The sequence below is a fragment of the Salmo salar genome, chromosome ssa03, assembly GCF_905237065.1.
Source record: "Salmo salar chromosome ssa03, Ssal_v3.1, whole genome shotgun sequence".
Classification (NCBI taxonomy): Eukaryota; Metazoa; Chordata; class Actinopteri; order Salmoniformes; family Salmonidae; genus Salmo; species Salmo salar.
This window is the reverse complement of record NC_059444.1, coordinates 39,017,004-39,035,195: the sequence shown is the minus strand read 5'-3', so window position 1 is coordinate 39,035,195 and position 18,192 is coordinate 39,017,004. Positions and strand designations below refer to the sequence as shown.

The window sequence follows — 18,192 nt, the reverse complement described above, 5'->3', positions numbered from 1 at the left end:
ATGAACAGCGGCTTGGGATTGTTCTAACAGTGCGAACTAAGCAGTTATCAGAAGCAATTAAAAATACTGTAATTGAATTGGGACTGGAGTACTGTATTGCACTGAGATTTTGCACTCACGTCAGAGTTTGTAACATTAGCCTAACACCTAAAAGAACCCTATAAAAAATAAACCTCTTTTCTCAAAGGCTCAACAACAGGTACAACAACAACACAGTGACAGACAGACAGAGAAAAGGAGAGGGAAGAGGGACACAAAAGAGATTCAAAGCATTCCCTAGTCAACACACTTGCTGCAGGGACACTGAATTTTATTCAAGTATCTCAACACAGCTTTGTTCTGAAGTTATCATCATCAGTTAAATGAATCAATCGGTTGAGAGAGAGGCTGCGCGAGTCCATAGCCTGGATGTTGTACAGTGACACTTTAGGATTCAGGGAGGTTTTTCAAAGTGCATTCAATCAGGTGTTTTTTTTTGTTACATAGGGACAGACAAACAGAAAAAAATAAAAGAAAGCATGTATGATAACACAAAACTGAAATTGTAAAAAAAACAAACAAAAAAAAACAAATGCTGGGTGCGATTTGTTCCTCATCCTTATCACCTGCATCTGTGGTTAATCGGATCACCCCTGGGTTTTGATATCGTTACACTGAGTGACTGCATAGATTCCAATTGTTCTGCATGAACTGTAGATAGACTAGAATAGATGATCTGATACTGGGATCAACATAAACATTCACTCAGGAGGAGATGAAGAGAAATCTACATATTTCCTTTCCCACTTTGTCCAAGTTGTCCAGAGGGAGACTTCAAGACATTGACCAGGTTGTAAAACACACACAGTCTAAAAATACAGAGTTAAAGAAGAGATGTAGGCCAGGCTAAAACAAACTGTATCCTTATGAGAGTTCCCATGCTAGTCTGCGCTCTACAGTTGTGAGTTGCTCCATTCGTAGTAAGCTAGTTCAGTAGGTTCAGGCTAACCTGTAAGATCACACGTTTAGAGAAACGATATAAGGCTGAGTTTTGGCACAAATGGGTTTTCAAACACTCCTTAAAATGTCAAAGTATGGGGTGGAGGATTAAATAACGCTAAATGAATTATAGAAAAAAAAAAAAAAACACATTGATACCAGGCAGCCAAGCATATAATGTGTACTTTGTTTGTTCAAAGGATGCTTCTGGATAACCTTGCAAAACAAGACTGATTTAACAAACAAGCTATCCTATTCACTCTTAAGCCTCTCATGCAGTTAACTGTCAATATTTGATCATGTACTATCAAGTAATACAGCTTCGATTCCCACCTTAAAACAAGCCACCACCCAATACATATATATGCACTGCCATACTTTCCTTTCCTTTCTGTGAGAAGAAAAAGAAAGCATCAAATCCTAAAAATCAAGTCCAAAGGTTTTTTCCCCCCACCTGCAAACAAATAGCAACTAGCACTTAGAAAGTGTCCATGTCTTAATAACAGATCAGGGCAAATCCAAAATAAAAGAGCAATGCTGAGACTCAGATTGTTCACTGTTCTTAATTAAGAGTAAATATGTGCTTGTAAAATGTTCTGTGGAAATTGTTAAAAGTATTCCTTGTGCAATTGTGTTATATGGATTGTTTAACTTTGCTATCATAGTTTTTTGTTTGACATACATTTTAAAAGTGAAAAATCTGAGTCTCAGCATCACTCTGTTACCGTGGAATTGCCCATAACCTAAAGAGAGAGGACTGACCGGATGCATCTAGCCACAGTTAAAATGCTCCTAGTCTGTTGTTAGTGTAACATTTAGAAGCCAAGAGGATTATTGCTGCAATTTGGTCTGAGACAGAGCTAATAGTCTGGTGTTAGGAGGGGTACTGAGAGGGGAAAGACCATGGGAAAGGGGGTGGGCTGGGGTATGGTGACAATGAAGGGAGTCGGGTGGGACATGGGTGAGGTGAAGGGGGTCATTGTTGGGTGGTTTAGAGGGGTCTGAGGGAGAGTGTGGGGACAGGGTGGGGATCTTAAGGGGAGGAGGGTGTCAGTGCAGCTCAATGAAGGTCTCCATCTCCTCTGAGATGAGGCCCTTGTAGGGCAGTCTGTGCCTCTCAATGGCGCGCGCCGCCAGGCACTGCAGAGTGACGTAGTTGAGGGGGTAGAGGGCCGGGTGTCCACTGCTCTGATCCTCCAGCAGCTCGTATGCCGTTTTCCTCTGGGCATTGGTGGCATCGAAGTGTGCCCCTGCCCTCACCAGCAGCGCCATGATCTCCGGGCAACCGTTGCTGGCAGCAACGTGCAGGGGCGTGTTGTTGTCGCAGTCCCGGGAATCCACGTCCGCGCCGCACTCCAGCAGCAGCGAGGCCACGGTCTGGGAGGGGAAGCGACCTACAGGGTAGCGGCCCACCGACGTGGTATCCTTGTCCACAGCCATATGCAGGGGGGTGAAGCCGCTCCGTGCCCGCGGGTTCAACTTCAGGAGGCGGTACACCGTCTGCTTCTTCTGGTGCTCCTGCTCCGCAGTGCACTCTAGCTTCTCCAGCAGGAATACCAGGTGGAGGATGATGGACAGGGCCTTGGTGAACTGGGGGGCTTCGGGTGGGCTGTCCCTCTGGGCCACCGCTCTCTCCACCTCCCTCACACTCTTCCCCAACACCCCCATCAGGTCGTGGAAGGTGACGCGAGTGGCCAGGGTACCTTTGGCCCGGTCCTGCAGCACGAAGGAGAAGAGCTCAGCGAAGGACAGGAAGCTGCTGGCCGTCATGGGGCTGAGGGGGTCCAGGTTACTCTGCTGCATGTCCAGGGCATACTTCCACAGGCTGATGCAGCGTTCAAAGTTACCAGAGTCGGCGTAGACGGCCCCTCTGTAGCGGATATAGTAGGAGGTGTCGGGGTGCGAGGGCCCCAGGATTCTCTCACGGACCAGCAGGGCCTGCATCCGCATCTCGTCAGGGTCTGTGATCAGAGCCTCCAGCTCCTCGGCTGTGCTCACCTCTCGGGCACAGTCGTAGGCAGGGACAGGGGGACCCGGAGGGGGCTTGGCCAGGAGTCCCACCTTGTCAGCTGGTTGTCTCAGCTCCATAGCTCTCCTCCAGTATCTCATGGCCCCCAGGAGGTCTCTCTTCTTATCCACAAAGGTGGCCCCCAGGAGTTCGAGTGCATCAACGCGTTCTTCTCGTGAAGAGCGGGGCTGGTGGGCGAGGTACTCCACGATGTTGGTGTGCCCCGTGACGCTGGCAGCTAGGAGAGGGGTCATGCCATAGCCGTCCCTCTCCATGCGGGCATTACATTTCAGCAGCATCTTCATGATGTCCAGGCTACCGGACTCAGCGCAGTCGTGGAGAGCAGTGTTGCCTTTCACACTCTTACGGTTGACATCGGCACTACGCTCCAGGAGGAACTTTGCTATCTCTTTGTGGCCCTTGTAGCAGGAGATCATCAGGCAGGTATGGCCGTGGCGGTTGGCTACCTCCATATCGGCTCGGTGCTCCACCAGGTAACGGACAATCTCCAGGTGACCATCGAAGCAGGCAGCGCGTAAGGGCGTTGAGTTGGTCAGCGTAGTGTTGTTGACAGAGGCACCGTGTTTGAGGAGAGTGCGGACGACAGGGAGGTGACCAGCCGCCGAAGCCGCCCATAGCGGGGGAGCCCCTTCAATCGTCTCGCCGTCAAAGTTCACCGAACCTCCTAGTTCCACGTTAGCTTTGCAATGTTCAAGCAAATAGTCCACAACCTCTAAGTGCCCGTGTCGAGAAGCAATGAGGAGAGGTGTACCTCCCTGCGTTTTCTCCTCGGCGAGAGCTTCCAACTCCTCCGGACTTTTGTTGCTCAGCAACTTCTGGATAAGTTTCAGCTTACCATCTCTGGCCGCGTTGAAAACCGCCGTCGTGATATCCATTTTAACGTATTTCGTCTCTCTCACTGGCCATCAACCCCCTAGCTACGTTTTTAGAAAAACAGGGAAGGGACAGTCTTTTTAAAATAAGAAAATAAACCCTGTCCGTAGTTCGGTTTCTCCCTGGCATTTTTCTGCCATTTTAAGGCTGCTGTCAAGATGGCGTTTGTGTTGTTTGACAGCTCTATGTTGACAATTTACGCTTAGCATCTTGGTTACTGTAGTCTTTAATAAATCATTTCACTAAGGATGAAACGGCACTTTCCTTCTGATTATAAATATAATTCCCATGAGGCATTTCGTACACGTGAACTCAGCAATAGATGGGTTGAAACGGGAAGAGTAGTTTTTAGGCGAACGTGTGTTTCATTCACTGGAATGCATTACTAGCTTGTAGTTAAACGTATTTAAACTACAATCCCCAATCACCCCGAAACACAATGCGCAGGATCAACGCAAACCTCAAAACGAAAGTGGCATCACTTCTAATCTTACTGAAATAATAATGGTACTGTATTTATTTTGCCTGGCTTTTAAGCATAACACCTTTCCCATATCTACACTGATACAAAACATATTTCAATAGAGTGAAAATAGTATCTTGTTCCGTCTGTCAGCGAGTATGTGGGTGTGCATTAGGCCCCCACAGATCATTCCCAAATACTTGTTTTTGTTAATTAACCATGACATGCAAATACTATATATATATATATATATACCATCAATGCACGACACTAATGAAAAGCAGCGTGGCATAGTTTGGCTCTAATTTAATGATGTGTGGGTAGTAGATCCCTAGGCAGCATATAGTCAAATAATTGGTGCATGTATGACATATATACTGTAGGTTGTTTGCTATTACCATAGGCTACTTTTCCAGTCTGCGCATGTAGTGCAAAACAAGTTATGGAAAAAAATATGTTCTTATGTTTTCCAAGTTGTGCTATAACTGTGCCATAATAATCCCATAACATACTTTATTTTATGTTGAGAAATTGGTGCCACTGGCCCGTTGTAATGTAATGCATTGTAAACTGGTAGATAGTAAACAGCAGAGGGCAGCAAAAACACATTTATTCACAGCTGGGGTTAATGATCACTGCAGAAAGGATTTTGAGATGAGATATTAAGGTACTATTAGAATATTTTATTGTAAAATTGAAAAAGGAGAAAGAGAAAAAAAGTCCCAGTAAGCAATCTGTATCATTCATATCTGAAGAAAAAAAAAACATGAAATAAAAATAAATATCATAATAATGATAGGTAATAATAAATAGAAGGACATATTTAATTAAATATGACCTAATAAATAAGTAAATAAATTAAACCATATGAAAATTGTAATTGTCAAAGCAGCAAGTATAGGAGAGACATGGGCAGGATAAGAGAGCTGTGGTTTCTCAGACATCATGTCTACCTTTTCTACCCTTAGCATTACCCACAAGTGTCCTTGTCCCTGTCTCTCAATCGTCTATACATTTTGTATATTGTGCTAAGAAACCACTGAAGTTAGACACCATCTTCAAATGTCAACCCCACCCACCGACAGAATCTTCATAAACACCCCACCCCCTCTCCATCCCTCTTCCACTCCTCGCCCCATTACCTGAAAAGATTTGTGTGCTGACAAGATTATGAAATTAAACAGATCTCCTATTTACATCAAGCTATATTGTATTTTCCCACTGCATTCAAAACATAGTACATGATCATACAGTGTCATTCATAAGAATGTCATGACCTCCTACTCCTTCCCGTCATCCAAGCGTCCAGTTGAGCAGTAAGAATGGACGTAGGTGGATTTTGGCAGTAAACACATGAAAATCCATCATCTTAAAATGAAAATTGAGGTCTTGTTTTTTTTATTTTTTTTTTTAAAGATTTATACACATCACCTTATAGAGGTAGTGCAGTAGGAATGTTAAGTATACATGTACCCACTGAGAACAGACATCAGTTAAACGTCAAGTTTGGATTTACATTTAGTTGAGTTGTCAACTAACATGAATTCAACCTGAAATCAACAAAAAATGTCACCATGTCATTGGATTTAGGATAAAGGTTGGGTGAAAAAAAGACAAGAATCCCTTACGTTGATGACTTTTTCAAAATCCAATCAGTTTTTCACGTTGATTCAACCTCACCACATTTAATTTTTTGGGGTGAAATGACGTGGAAACAACATTGATTCAACCAGTTTTTGCCCAGTGGGTAGTCATTTGATAGAAAGTAACATGGCTTCATTCAGGTAGTTGTTAATAAATGTATATAGAAAAAGCACAGTAAACTATCTTTATGTCTCCCAACCCCTGAAAAAGCATATAACCCCAGAACCTGAATAGAACATAGAAATATACAAGTACATTTCCAACCAGCTGCTTGGCAATAATAGCATTCGTTTAGCCTTTAGGCTACCGCTTTATGTTTATAGGACAAGCAAAGGTCAAAGGACTTGTCAGGTTACTGTAGTGCACGGTTTGTCTCTTAGTGCAACTAGGACTATTGCTGTTACCTCAGGATCTAGATCAAACATAAGACTGACTGTCTTCCTGCACCAGTCGCAGGCCAAGCTCTGCTTACCATAGAAATATAATCCCGAGAAGGGTTAAAGCCTGTCAGACCATAGCAATTTGACAAATGACAAATTCTCGATATCTACGCTGCTAACAGTGGTGAGAGGCTGCTGGTCAGTAAACATTTCACAGAGGCATCATCAAAACCAACATTGGTGTCTTTACAGTCAATATAGGAATTTAACTGCATTCCTATAGAGAAGTTATAATGTCCAGTTCAACTGACAAGTGATTGAAATGGAGTTGACCCTCGACTCTAATAAAAATGCCCGTTTCTTCCTTTGAATACACATTTGTGAGAGGAAACAACATGCAGATAAAAGAGAATAGGCTGGTAGTTAGCTAATGAGAAGTGGGCTAGATTTAGGCAATGATTAAAATCCATGAAAATAAATACAAATGTGCATTGGTGTATCCATATTTCTGGTTGGTTTAGGATTCTGTGCACAGTGAATAAACTAATGTCGATAAAACTAAAATAGCTAGTTCATATTTATCGCTCGGCCGCCAACTGGCCTGGAATGTTACAAGATAATTAAATGTACATATTAGAATTCATAGAACGATTAAACATTACTTGGCATCTTCACTTATATGAGGGTCAGGAATGGTCTGTAAGTAAAATAGGTAGTAAAATTCACTAGGAGTTAGTGAAAATATGGTTCACTATTGAATATGTGATGATGACCAAAAAAATGAAGGAAAAAAAGAGAAAACATCCCTTCCTTCCTTCCCTCCCTCCCTCCCTCCCTCCCTCCATCCCTGCATTCTAGAGTGTCTCTTGGAATCATCCTCCAATGTATTCTAGAGTGTGTTTTGATGTTCCTCCATTGGTTTATTGTGTTCCCTGAGGGAGGTACTGTGACAGCATTCCCAACCTGTCCTGCACAGCACAAAGAATGACTTGTGCTCAACATTGGACCTTGTATAGCTCTTTAAAAGCAGATTTGAAGTCTACTCCCAGTAAAGTAGTCTCCGCTCCCTCTCTCCATACTGAATAAAACATTCACCGAAATGCAAGCGAGAGGGGACTGCAGGCACCTCCTTAAAATGTAATGGCGTCAGACTCAAATGGATCAGAAGGCTTTCTACTCTAACTCTGCACCGCTCTGTGCTGCTGACGCCTCCCCTCACAAGATAGCTGGCTGATATTCAACCAGTCTTTTCCATCAAAACGGCACACATCTACGTGAGGGGAGGATTTCTAGCATGAGTATGTATGTGAGAGGAGACTGACTTACTTGAGAAAAGCTAGTCCTGTTTTATGAGTGTGAATAGTACTGCAATGCGGGCTCAAATTGATATGAGCCATATAGTTATATATATTGAAAAAAGTCACAGTAATGTTAGACAATGATAAAATAGCTTGTGCCATAAATAAATTCTAACCTGTGCCATACAGATGTAGGATCTTAATTTCATCACCCTGTTGCAGGAGAACTTTCCTGCAATGCGGTACATTTGAGGTTTAAAAAGGTTTCTCAAGTTTGTCATTTCCACTTTGAAATTTCAGACTTGATTTTCCCTACTAAAAATGTTATCAACCCCTACAAAAATGTCCATTAATTACAGTATAATCCACATAATAATTAAAATGTCCTGTTGCTGCAGAACTATTGTACCGGTGTAGAAAACTGGCTCAAATTAAGATCCTACATCTGTACTAGTGTTTTTTTGTGTTATGGTAAGGTAAAGGAGTTTTTCCGGAGCATGTGACCTGACCAGAAAAAACTCCTGGCCCTAGTTAAAATAATCCCTGAAATGTAAATACATAAATACTTTCTTTGTCACAAAACAGACCCAATGAATGAAGCAATTTATCCTGTTAAATCTACTGGCTAATCAAAGTGGACACACAGATCTTAGGTCAGCTGGCCCTCCCCAAATCCTAACTTTAACCATTAACCACCTTAACCAGAAAACTGACTTAAGATCAGTTTCTATGGACAATCTCATCCGAACATTAGGCACACCTGACTCAAGACCTTTTAACCCCTGAGCCGAGAACTGTAGTAAGCTTCTGAAACGGAATGAAGTAGGATGACATAGCCCCTTCAGACTAATCTAAGTACAGTTTAGCATTTTCTTCCTAATGCTCAAGGTTAGTATTTGGGCAGTGAGCTAATCCTACATCTGTGCCTATGGGCAACTTTGAATAGAATTGAGGCTCAGAGTGGTTGCTGCACAGAGGGAGACAAAACTAAAAGTTCAAGGGTCAAACTGAGTGCCCAAAGAGGAAGTGTAGCCTATCAGTAAAAGGATGATAAAATGTAGCTTTCAAACAAACAAACACTTCATAATGTATTCCATCCCACAGAAAGAGCTCGGGGCAACATTCTTCTTCACTAACCTCTCCAACTGAATTCTACATGATCCCATTTTACATTTACATACTCCTTAGTAGTCACCAGTACACTGATGGTGAATAATCCAATGCCAACCTGAAGTACTTCTCTGTCACTGTTATGTGTACTAAACTAAAGGTAGAATACTGCATTTAAGTATTTAATGATTGCTAGTTTGTACTAGACTAAACATTATACTGTATTGTATTATATGATTGTTAGTATTTTGTACAAGACTGTTAAAGAGAAAAACATTTGGTCCTCAGATCCCAAGGGGGTGCAGTTTGCTCGGTTGCTATGGAAACTTGAGAAAGAGCAGGTTCAGGACTCACAGAGAAATAAATATTTTTTTCTCCAGATATACTTAGAATCCTCAGATCAAGTTTGAACCCTCATTTGTCCATTACATGGTAGGAAAAACCTGAAGTCTCTTTTTGTTCACTAGACTCCTCTTTGAGTTCATCATAAATCCATATTATTTTTAACACTGTTTCTTAGTCTGTCTGTGGTGTTCTTCTTCACTCTCAAGTCTCCAAAGATTCTAAATTGTTTTTTTGTGTGTGTGTGTATCTTTAACAAAGTTTTCTGTTTGTTTTGAAAGTCTTGTTCTATCCTATGCATCATCCCATTGCTCTCTCATCTGTGATGCCAAACCTTCACTGGTGCAGAGCTGTGAGTCCTCCTCTGCCAGTCAGATATGATTGAAGATAAAAAGAGATCTCTTCCCAACTCCCATATGAAGTCTATTTTCCATTGTTTTAAAAACAGAATAACTTTTTTGTTTTTTCCTTTCACAAAATGTCTTATTCAACACAAAATGTCTTATTCAATCAAAGACGTCCCCCATACCTCTGATTAAACCTATGGAGGAAGAGAAAGGAAGGGGGGAAAGTGGAAAGAAGAGGGAAGAGAAATACAGATAATGAGAAAAGGAGGGGAGTGGAAGAGAGGGAAAGAGAAACACTTGAATCAGACTCGAGAGACTACTGTGAAGTATAACTTTGCTATACAGTTTTTGTTTAATATAAGGCAGCTAAAATCAGGGTGAAACAGCATCGATAACAACAATAATAACTTCATTATATTATGTATAATAGTGGACAGTATCTTACCTGTGCTGGGGGGTGTCAGTAGGGGCGGCTGGCGTCTTTGGGACGTTTGAGTTGCACCTTGAGTCTCTTCATACCAATCTGGAAACCATTCATGGCTTGGATTGCAGCCTGGGCACTACCCGGGTTATCAAAGCTCACAAAGCCTGCATTACATACAGACACAGACAGATGCTCTGAATGGTCAGTGGTAGTGTCAATCAGCTAGGTGCTTGTTGTGATTGTTTAGAAGTAGTGTCACTCACCGAAACACTTGCTCTGATTGGTCGCTCTGTCCATGAATACCTTGGAGGAGATAACATTGCCGAAGGGCAGGAACATCTGCATCAGTTCGTTATCGCCAAACTCCTGGGGCAGGTGGTAGATGAACAGATTACAGCCCTCTGGTCCTGGAGTACAGACACACACAGACACACAGACACACACTGTTGGAGGCACTGACGCTAGTATCATGATGGTGCCGTACATTTCTAATACACACAAAATCACAATGATGACGACACTCATGATGTTGTTGACAATGATGGTCATGATGATGAAGAATTAGTAAATATAGTTCCTCACCCTCACCTTCCCTCTGCTGTTGGCCAATGACCTGAGGGTGCTGTGAAAGTGACTGACCTAGAGGGGTCAGTGTAGTTGCTGGGTAGATGGCTACAGAGGAGAGACAGAGACCGAGAGAGAGAGAGAGAGAGAGAGAAGAGAGAGAAGTAAATGACAAAAGAGGAGAGAGAGAAAGGGAGAGAGAGAGGAGAGAGCGATCGACAGGCATGAAGGGGGATGAAGTGAAAAAGAAAAGAGAGTGGGGATTGAGTTGATATTTTATGAGTCACATTCAACAGACTCTGGTGAAGACCTGGAGGTATCAAGGTCAGGGTTAGAGATCAGAGATGTGTAGTGTATTGTACCTGTGTATTGCTGTACCCCAGTAAAGGCCTGTTGCAGTGTGTCCGCAGCAGTAGGGCTCTGGGTGGAGTAGGTCGGCAGGCCATTGGTGTAGAGGGTCTCTAGAGGGTGCCCGTTAGCCTGGTGGGTGAGTCCGGTGTACCCGGTCATCATTGGGGCCACCAGGCTGGTCAGGGAGGAGGGCAGGGCGGCTGGAGGAGAGCTCAGACCTGTAGGGGGGGAAATAAAAATTCACTACACCGGAGACAGAAATGTTCACTGCGCCGCACAGGGATTGGACTTAATGTGTATAAGAGAGAAAGGGCGAGAGAGAGAGGGGTAGACAGAATAGAGAGAAAGAGAGTGTGCAAGTGTGTGTGTGTGTGTGTGTGTGTGTGTCTCGTGTGTGTGTAACAGCAGGCATCTCAAAGCTCACATGGTGATAAAAATCACTCTGCGATGTCAGAATAGCAACACAATGATATGCTGCTGTAAGACAGAGCAACCCGGCTCTGCTCACTAAGGTAGCAGCAGGGGCATTTTACTGTGCTGACTGCTCACTGCCTTATCTACAGCTGGGACAAATAAAGATATTCTCCCACAGTGAAATGGATTGGATGTTTGTCTGTCCTAAACTGATACAGCCTCGGGAGGGATAGGGCTTCCAATCTGCATTGTAATTCGCCTGCACGATTCTGTGTGTACTGTGTAGGCATCCCAAATACTGTACAGTATTTGTGATAGGATAGTCTTTAGCGATGTGTGTGTAAGAGAGAGGGAAAGACAGAGTGAAAGCAATACAGTAGAGTATAGGGCGGAAGGGACAGAGAGGGAGAATGATAAAAAAAGCGATAACGAGATACAGTATCTGTTCATTAATGGACTATAAAACATGATACACTTTCAAGGACCACAGAGATTCCTCCACAGTAATGCGAACCATGTGATCTATAAAACCAGACTCCTATTTGGCTCAATACAGAGAGAGAGAGAGAGAGTAGACTGTAACAACCATAGTAGAATACATTTCACTAAAGGTATTTTCCTGGACATTGTTTATAGACCACATTGTCTGCTGGTTCCCAGAAACTGATTTAAACCTAGAAACCAGGTGTGAACACTCTCTCAAGCAATGAATTGATCACAACTGACTTGAGGGAGAAATCTCAAACTGTCACACCCTGATCTGTTTCACCTGTCCTCGTTGTTATTCTCCAACCCCTCCAGGTGTCGCTTGTTTTCCCCAGTGTATTTATCCCTGTGTTTCCTGTCTTTCTGTGCCAGTTTGTCTTGTATGTTTCCAAGTCAACCAGCGGTTTTCCCGTTTGCCTGCTTTGTGCTATTCTCCTTTTTCTAGTCCTCCCAGTTTCGACCCTTGCCTGTTTCTGGACCCTGTACTCGCCTGCCTGACAATTCTCCCTGCCTTGACCATGAACCTGTCTGCCACTCTGTACCTCCTGGACTCTGATCTGGTTTCGACCTTTCACCTGTCCACGACCATTCTCTTGCCTAATCCTTTTGGATTAATTAACATTGTAAGACTCCAACCATCTGCATCTGGGTCTCGCCTTGTGCCATGACACAAACATCTACAGTACACTAAGTAAGAATACAAAGGCAGTCTGTCTATAATGTGTCTCCAGTGCAGAATTACACTGTATTGATTCAGTGGGATCAATGGCGAATTGTAAAACTACTAGTGTTTACGGTATTACTGGAAGTGCACACAAGGGGCCACTTTCTTTTTTCAAAGCAACAGGGACCTTGATTCAGGAGGGGATTGAATGTCTCTGCTGTAACCAAGAAGCTTGATCTTGACATCGAGCCACTTAGCTAGCCAGTTAGCAAACCACATGCATAGCTAGACCCCTGAGCTGGATATAATTTATTTGACACAACCCCCAACCCCTAATTTTGTATTATATTTTTTTAAATATACGTTATAAACGGTATATCGCCCAAGCCTAAAAACTACCGCCAGTCAGAGCGATAGATCCCAGGACTGTGTAGTGAAATGTGATATCACACATTTCCAAGACTCATATGTAACTGACCAGGTATTGAACCCAGGTTGTCTGAGCACCTCGAGACTGTTAGCCCACTGAGCTACAGGCTAGCACTAGCTCTGGGAGCTAACATGAGTTTCCAGGTCTCCCACCTTACTCATCATGCATATTGCTGATTTATCCGACGTGACTGACCTGACACGAGATTGAGGGGGTTGGGCGGCAGACTGTTCATTGCTAGCGCCCCCACCTGGTGGATCTGGGTGGAGGGGAAGGAGAGGCTGGGTGCCAGGTAGCCCCCCTGAGACACGGCCATCACCGCTGCCTGCTGCTGCTGCTGCATCAACTGATAGGGAGAGGAGGTGGATCGGGGGAGGAAGGGGGAGAGAGGGAGGGAGAAGTGGAATGAGAGCAAGCTGTCAGTGAGGCGTCAGAGTGACAGATACCAAATTGCGTGTATGTGTGTGTATGTGCTTACGGCGTGTGCATAGCTACTGTAGCTGCTGAACGTAGGTAGGGCGACAGAGGGGTTGAAGATGCCAAACTGTCCAGCCATCTGCTGCATGCGCCGTATGGTCCTCTCCTTATCTGTGTCTGCAAATTTCACCACGAGGCTGGACGACGCTCCCTAGAGATGAGAGGAACACAGCATGGATCTGTGTGTGTGTGTGTGTGTGTGTGTGTGTGTGTGTGTGTGTGTGTGTGTGTGTGTGTGTGTGTGTGTGTGTGTGTGTGTGTGTGTGTGTGTGTGTGTGTGTATTGTACTTACCGGCATGGTCTGACTCCCATGCAGGGAACTGATGGCAGACTGCGCTTCAGAATGAGTGGAGAACTTCACAAATGCACAACCTAGAGAGAGAGAGAGAGAGCAAGATAAATCAAATCATTACAAGCAGACAACCTAAGAAAACGAACAACAATGACAAATGGTTTGATGAAGAATGCAAAAACCTAAGAAAGAAATTGAGAAACCTGTCTAACCAAAAACATAGAGACCCAGAAAACCTGAGCCTTACGCCTTCACTATGGTGAATCACTAAAACAATACAGAAATACACTATGAAAAAAGAAGGAACAGCACGTCATAAATCTGCTCAATGTAATTGAAGATTCCATAGAATCAAACCACTTCTGGGAAAATTGGAAAACTCTAAACAAACAACATGAAGAGTTATCTATCCAAAATGGAGATCTATGGATCAAACTTCTCCAATCTTTTTGGCTCTATAACAAAGAACAAACAGCAAAAACATATACATGATCAAATGCAAATCTTAGTACCAACTATTAAAGACTACCACAACTCACTGGATTCTCCAATTACATTGAATGAACTACAGGACAAAATACAAACCCTCCAACCCAAAAAGGCGTGTGGTATTGATGGTATCCTAAATTAAATGATAAAATATACAGACCACAAATTCCAATTGGCTATACTTTATAAAACTTTTTTCATCCTCAACTCTGGCATCTTCCACAATATTTGGAACCAAGGAGTGATCACCCAAATCCATGAAAGTGGAGACAAATTTGACCCCAATAACTACCGTGGAATACGCGTCAACAGCAACCTTGGGAAAATCCTCTGCATTAACATTAACAGCAGACTCATACATTTCCTCAGTGAGAACAATGTACTGAGCAAATGTCAAATTGGCTTTTTACCAAATTACCATACGACAGACCTCCTATTCACCCTGCGCTCCCTAATTGACAAACATACAAACCAAAACAAAGGCAAAGTCTTCTCATGCTTTGTAAATTTCAACAAAGCTTTTGACTCAATTTGACATGAGGGTCTGCTTTACAAATTGATGGAAAGCGGTGTTGGGGCAAAAACATATGACATTATAAAATCCATGTACCAAACTACAAGTTTGCAGTTAGAATTGGCAAAAAACACACACATTTCTTTCCACAGGGCCGTGGGGTGAGACAGGGATGCAGCTTGAGCCCCACCCTCTTCAACATATATATCAACAAATTAGCAGGACACTAGAACAGTCTGCAGCACCCGGCCTCCTCCTGCTAGAATTTGAAGTCAAATGTCTACTGTTTTCTGATGATCTAGTGCTTCTGTCCCCAACCAAGGACAGCCTACAGCAGCACCAAGATCTTCTGCACAGATTCTGTCAGACCTGGGCCCTGACAGTAAATCTCAGTAAGACAAAATAATTGTTTTCCAAAAAAGGTCCAGCTGCCAGGACGACAAATACAAATTCCATCTAGACACAGTTGCCCTAGAGCACACAAAAAACTATACCTCGGCTTAAACATCAACGCCACAGGTAACTTCCACAAAGCTGTGAACGATCTGATACAAGGCAAGAAGGGCCTTCTATGCCATCAAAAGGAATAACAAATTTGACATACCAATTAGGATCTGGCTAAAAATAATTAAATCAATTATAGAACGCATTGCCCTTTATGGTTGTTCTGGGGTCTACTCACCAACCAAGAATTCACAAAATGGGACAAACACCAAATTGAGACTGCATGCAGAATTCTGCAAAAATATCATCTGTGTACAATGTAAAACACCAAATAATGCATACAGAGCAGAATTAGGCCGATGCTCGCTAATTATCAAAATCCACAAAAGAGCCAATAAATTCTACAACCACCTAAAAGGAAGCGATTCCCAAACCTTCCATAGCAAAGTCATCACCTACAAAGAGATGAAACTGGACAAGAGTCCCCTAAGCAATCTAGTCCTGGGGCTCTGTTCACAAACACAAACAAAAATATAATTATTTGACACATTGGAAAGTATTAACAAAAAACAGAGCCAGCTAAAATGCTATTTGTCCCTAAACAGAGAGTACACAGTGGCAGAATACCTAACCGCTGTGACTGACAAAAAATTAAGGAAAGCCTTGACTATGTACAGACTCAGTGAGCATAGCCTTGCTATTGAGAGAGGCCATCGTAGGACGACCTGGCTCCCAAGAGAAGACAGGCCAAGCGGACACCGCCCAGAAAATGAGGTGTAATCTAAGCCTGCACTTCCTAACCTTCTGCCAAAAGTACAGTGGCTTGTGAAAGTATTCACCCCCCTTCACATTTTTCCTAATTTGTCACCTTAAAACCTGGAATAAAAATTGATTTTTTGGGGGGGTTGTATCATTTGATTTACACAACATGCCTACCACTTTGAAGATGCAAAATATATTTTATTGTGAAACAAACAAGAAATAAGACAAAAAAAAAGAAAACTTGAGCGTAAACTATTAATTCCCCCAAAGTCAATACTTTGTAGATCCACCTTTTGTATCAATTACAGCTGTAAGTCTCTTTGGGTATGTCTCTATAAGCTTGGCACATCTAGCCACTGGGATTTTTGCCTATTCTTCAAGGCAAAACTGCTCCAGCTCCTTCAAGTTGGTTGGGTTCCACTGGTGTACAGCAATCTTTAAGTCATGCCACAGCCCAGATTGAGGTCTGGGCTTTGACTAGGCCATTCCAAGACATTTAAATGTTTCCCCTTAAACCACTCAAGTGTTGTTTTAGCAGTATGCTTAGGGTCATTGTCCTGCTGGAAGGTGAACCTCCGTCCCAGTCTCAAATCTCTGGAAGACTGAAACAGGTTTCCCTCAAAAATGTCCCTGTATTTAGCGCCATCCATCATTCCTTCAATTCTGACCAGTTTCCCAGTCCCTGCCGATGAAAAACATCCCCACAGCATGGGATGGTGTTCTCAGGGTGATGAGAGGTGTTGGGTTTGCGCCAGACATATCGTTTTCCTTGATGGACAAAAAGCTAAATTGTAGTCTCATATGACCAGAGTACCTTCTTCCATATGTTTGGGGAGTCCCCCACATGCCTTTTGGCGAACACCAAACATGTTTGCTTATTTTTTTCTTTAAGCAATGGCTTTTTTCTGGCCACTCTTCCGTAAAGCCCAGCTCTGTGAAGTGTACAGCTTAAACTGGTCCTATGGACAGATACTCCAATCTCCGTTGTGGAGCTTTGCAGCTCCTTCAGGGTTATCTTTGGTCTTTTTGTTGCCTCTTTGCCTGGTTAGTGAGATTTGGTGGGCGGCCCTCTCTTGACAGGTTTATTGTGGTGCCATATTCTTTCAATTTTTTAATAATGGATTTAATGTTGCTCCGTGGGATGTTCAACGTTTCTGATATTTTTTATAACCCAACCCTGATCTGTACTTCTCCACAACTTTTTCCCTGACCTGTTTGGAGAGCTCCTTGGTCTTCATGGTGCCGCTTGCTTGGTGGTGTCCCTTGCTTAGCGGTGTTTCAGACTCTGGGTCTTTCAAAACAGGTGTATATATATATATATATATATACTGAGATCATGTGACAGATCATGTGACACTTAGATTGCACACAGGTGGACTTTATTTATCTAATTATGTGACTTCTGAAGGTAATTGCTTGCACGAGATCTTATTTAGGGGCTTCATAGCAAAGGGGGTGAATACATATGCACGCACCAAGTAATTTTTTTAATTTCACTTCACCAATTTGGACTATTTTGTGTATGTCCATTACATGACATCCCAAAAAAATCAATTTAAATTACAGGTTGTAATGCAACAAAATAGGAAAAACACCAAGGAGGGTGAATACTTCTGCAAGGCACTGTATGACCATATTAGAGACACATATTTCTCTCAGATTACACAGACCCACAAAGAATTCTAAAACAAATCCAATTTTGTTTAACTCCCATATCTATTGAGTGAAATACCACAGTGTGTCATCACAGCAGCTAGATTTATGACCTATTGCCCTTTTGTACTTTAACTATTTGCACATCGTTATAACACTGTACAGTATATAGCCATAATATGACATTTGAAATCTCTCTATCCCTTTGTAACTTTGTGAGTGTAATACTGTTCTTTTTTTATTGTTTATTTCACTTTGGTTTATTTTATATTTAACTTGCTTTGGCAATGTAAACATATGTTTCCCAGGCCAATAAAGCTCTTTGAATTGAGAGAGAAAGAGCAAGAGAGAGCGAGAGAGAGAAAGAAAGAAAGAGAGAGAGCAAGAGAGAGACAGTGAGAGAGCGAGAGAGAGAGAGAGAGAGAGAGAGAGAGAGAGAGAGAGAGAGAGATAGAGAGGGGTTAGTGGGAGGGAGAGAGATGGGGTGGAGAAATTGCACATCGTTACAACACTGTATATATACATAATATGTACATAATATATACATAATGTAACATTTGTAATGTCTTTATTTTTTTGGAACTTCTGTGTAATGTTTACTGTTCATTTTTATTGTTTATTTCACTTTTGTATATTATCTACTTCACTTGCTGTGGCAATGTTAACATATGTTTCCCATTCCAATAAAGCCCCTTGAATTGAATTGAATTGAGAGAGAATGAAGTTGAGAGAGTCTGTATAGCTGTCTCGCTTTCCTCTCAAAA

The 18,192-nt window shown here is 42.6% G+C and overlaps 2 protein-coding genes across 3 annotated transcripts in view; both read right to left on the bottom strand.

Annotated features, from left to right (window-relative positions):
• Positions 1-259: 259 nt before the first annotated feature.
• On the bottom strand, positions 260-4,160 carry LOC106600049 (protein fem-1 homolog A). The gene has a single exon (XM_014191385.2). It carries the CDS (start codon positions 3,880-3,882, stop codon positions 2,029-2,031), a length of 1,854 nt encoding a protein of 617 aa, XP_014046860.1. The 5' UTR covers positions 3,883-4,160; the 3' UTR covers positions 260-2,028.
• An 851-nt stretch (positions 4,161-5,011) lies between these two features.
• Positions 5,012-18,192, bottom strand: part of LOC106600051 (CUGBP Elav-like family member 5) — a 44,143-nt gene continuing 30,962 nt past the window's right edge. Inside the window, exons 5-12 of one of the 2 annotated variants that reach the window (XM_014191387.2) lie at positions 13,567-13,646; positions 13,276-13,425; positions 12,993-13,143; positions 10,815-11,021; positions 10,471-10,560; positions 10,152-10,295; positions 9,910-10,052; positions 5,012-9,658 (exon numbers count right to left, since the gene is read on the bottom strand). In XM_014191387.2, the coding sequence (XP_014046862.1) occupies positions 9,925-10,052; positions 10,152-10,295; positions 10,471-10,560; positions 10,815-11,021; positions 12,993-13,143; positions 13,276-13,425; positions 13,567-13,646 (950 nt within the window). In that variant the 3' untranslated portion in view covers positions 5,012-9,658; positions 9,910-9,924. The remainder of the gene's footprint in view (positions 9,659-9,909; positions 10,053-10,151; positions 10,296-10,470; positions 10,561-10,814; positions 11,022-12,992; positions 13,144-13,275; positions 13,426-13,566; positions 13,647-18,192) is intronic. The other variant, XM_014191388.2, reaches the window with a different exon arrangement.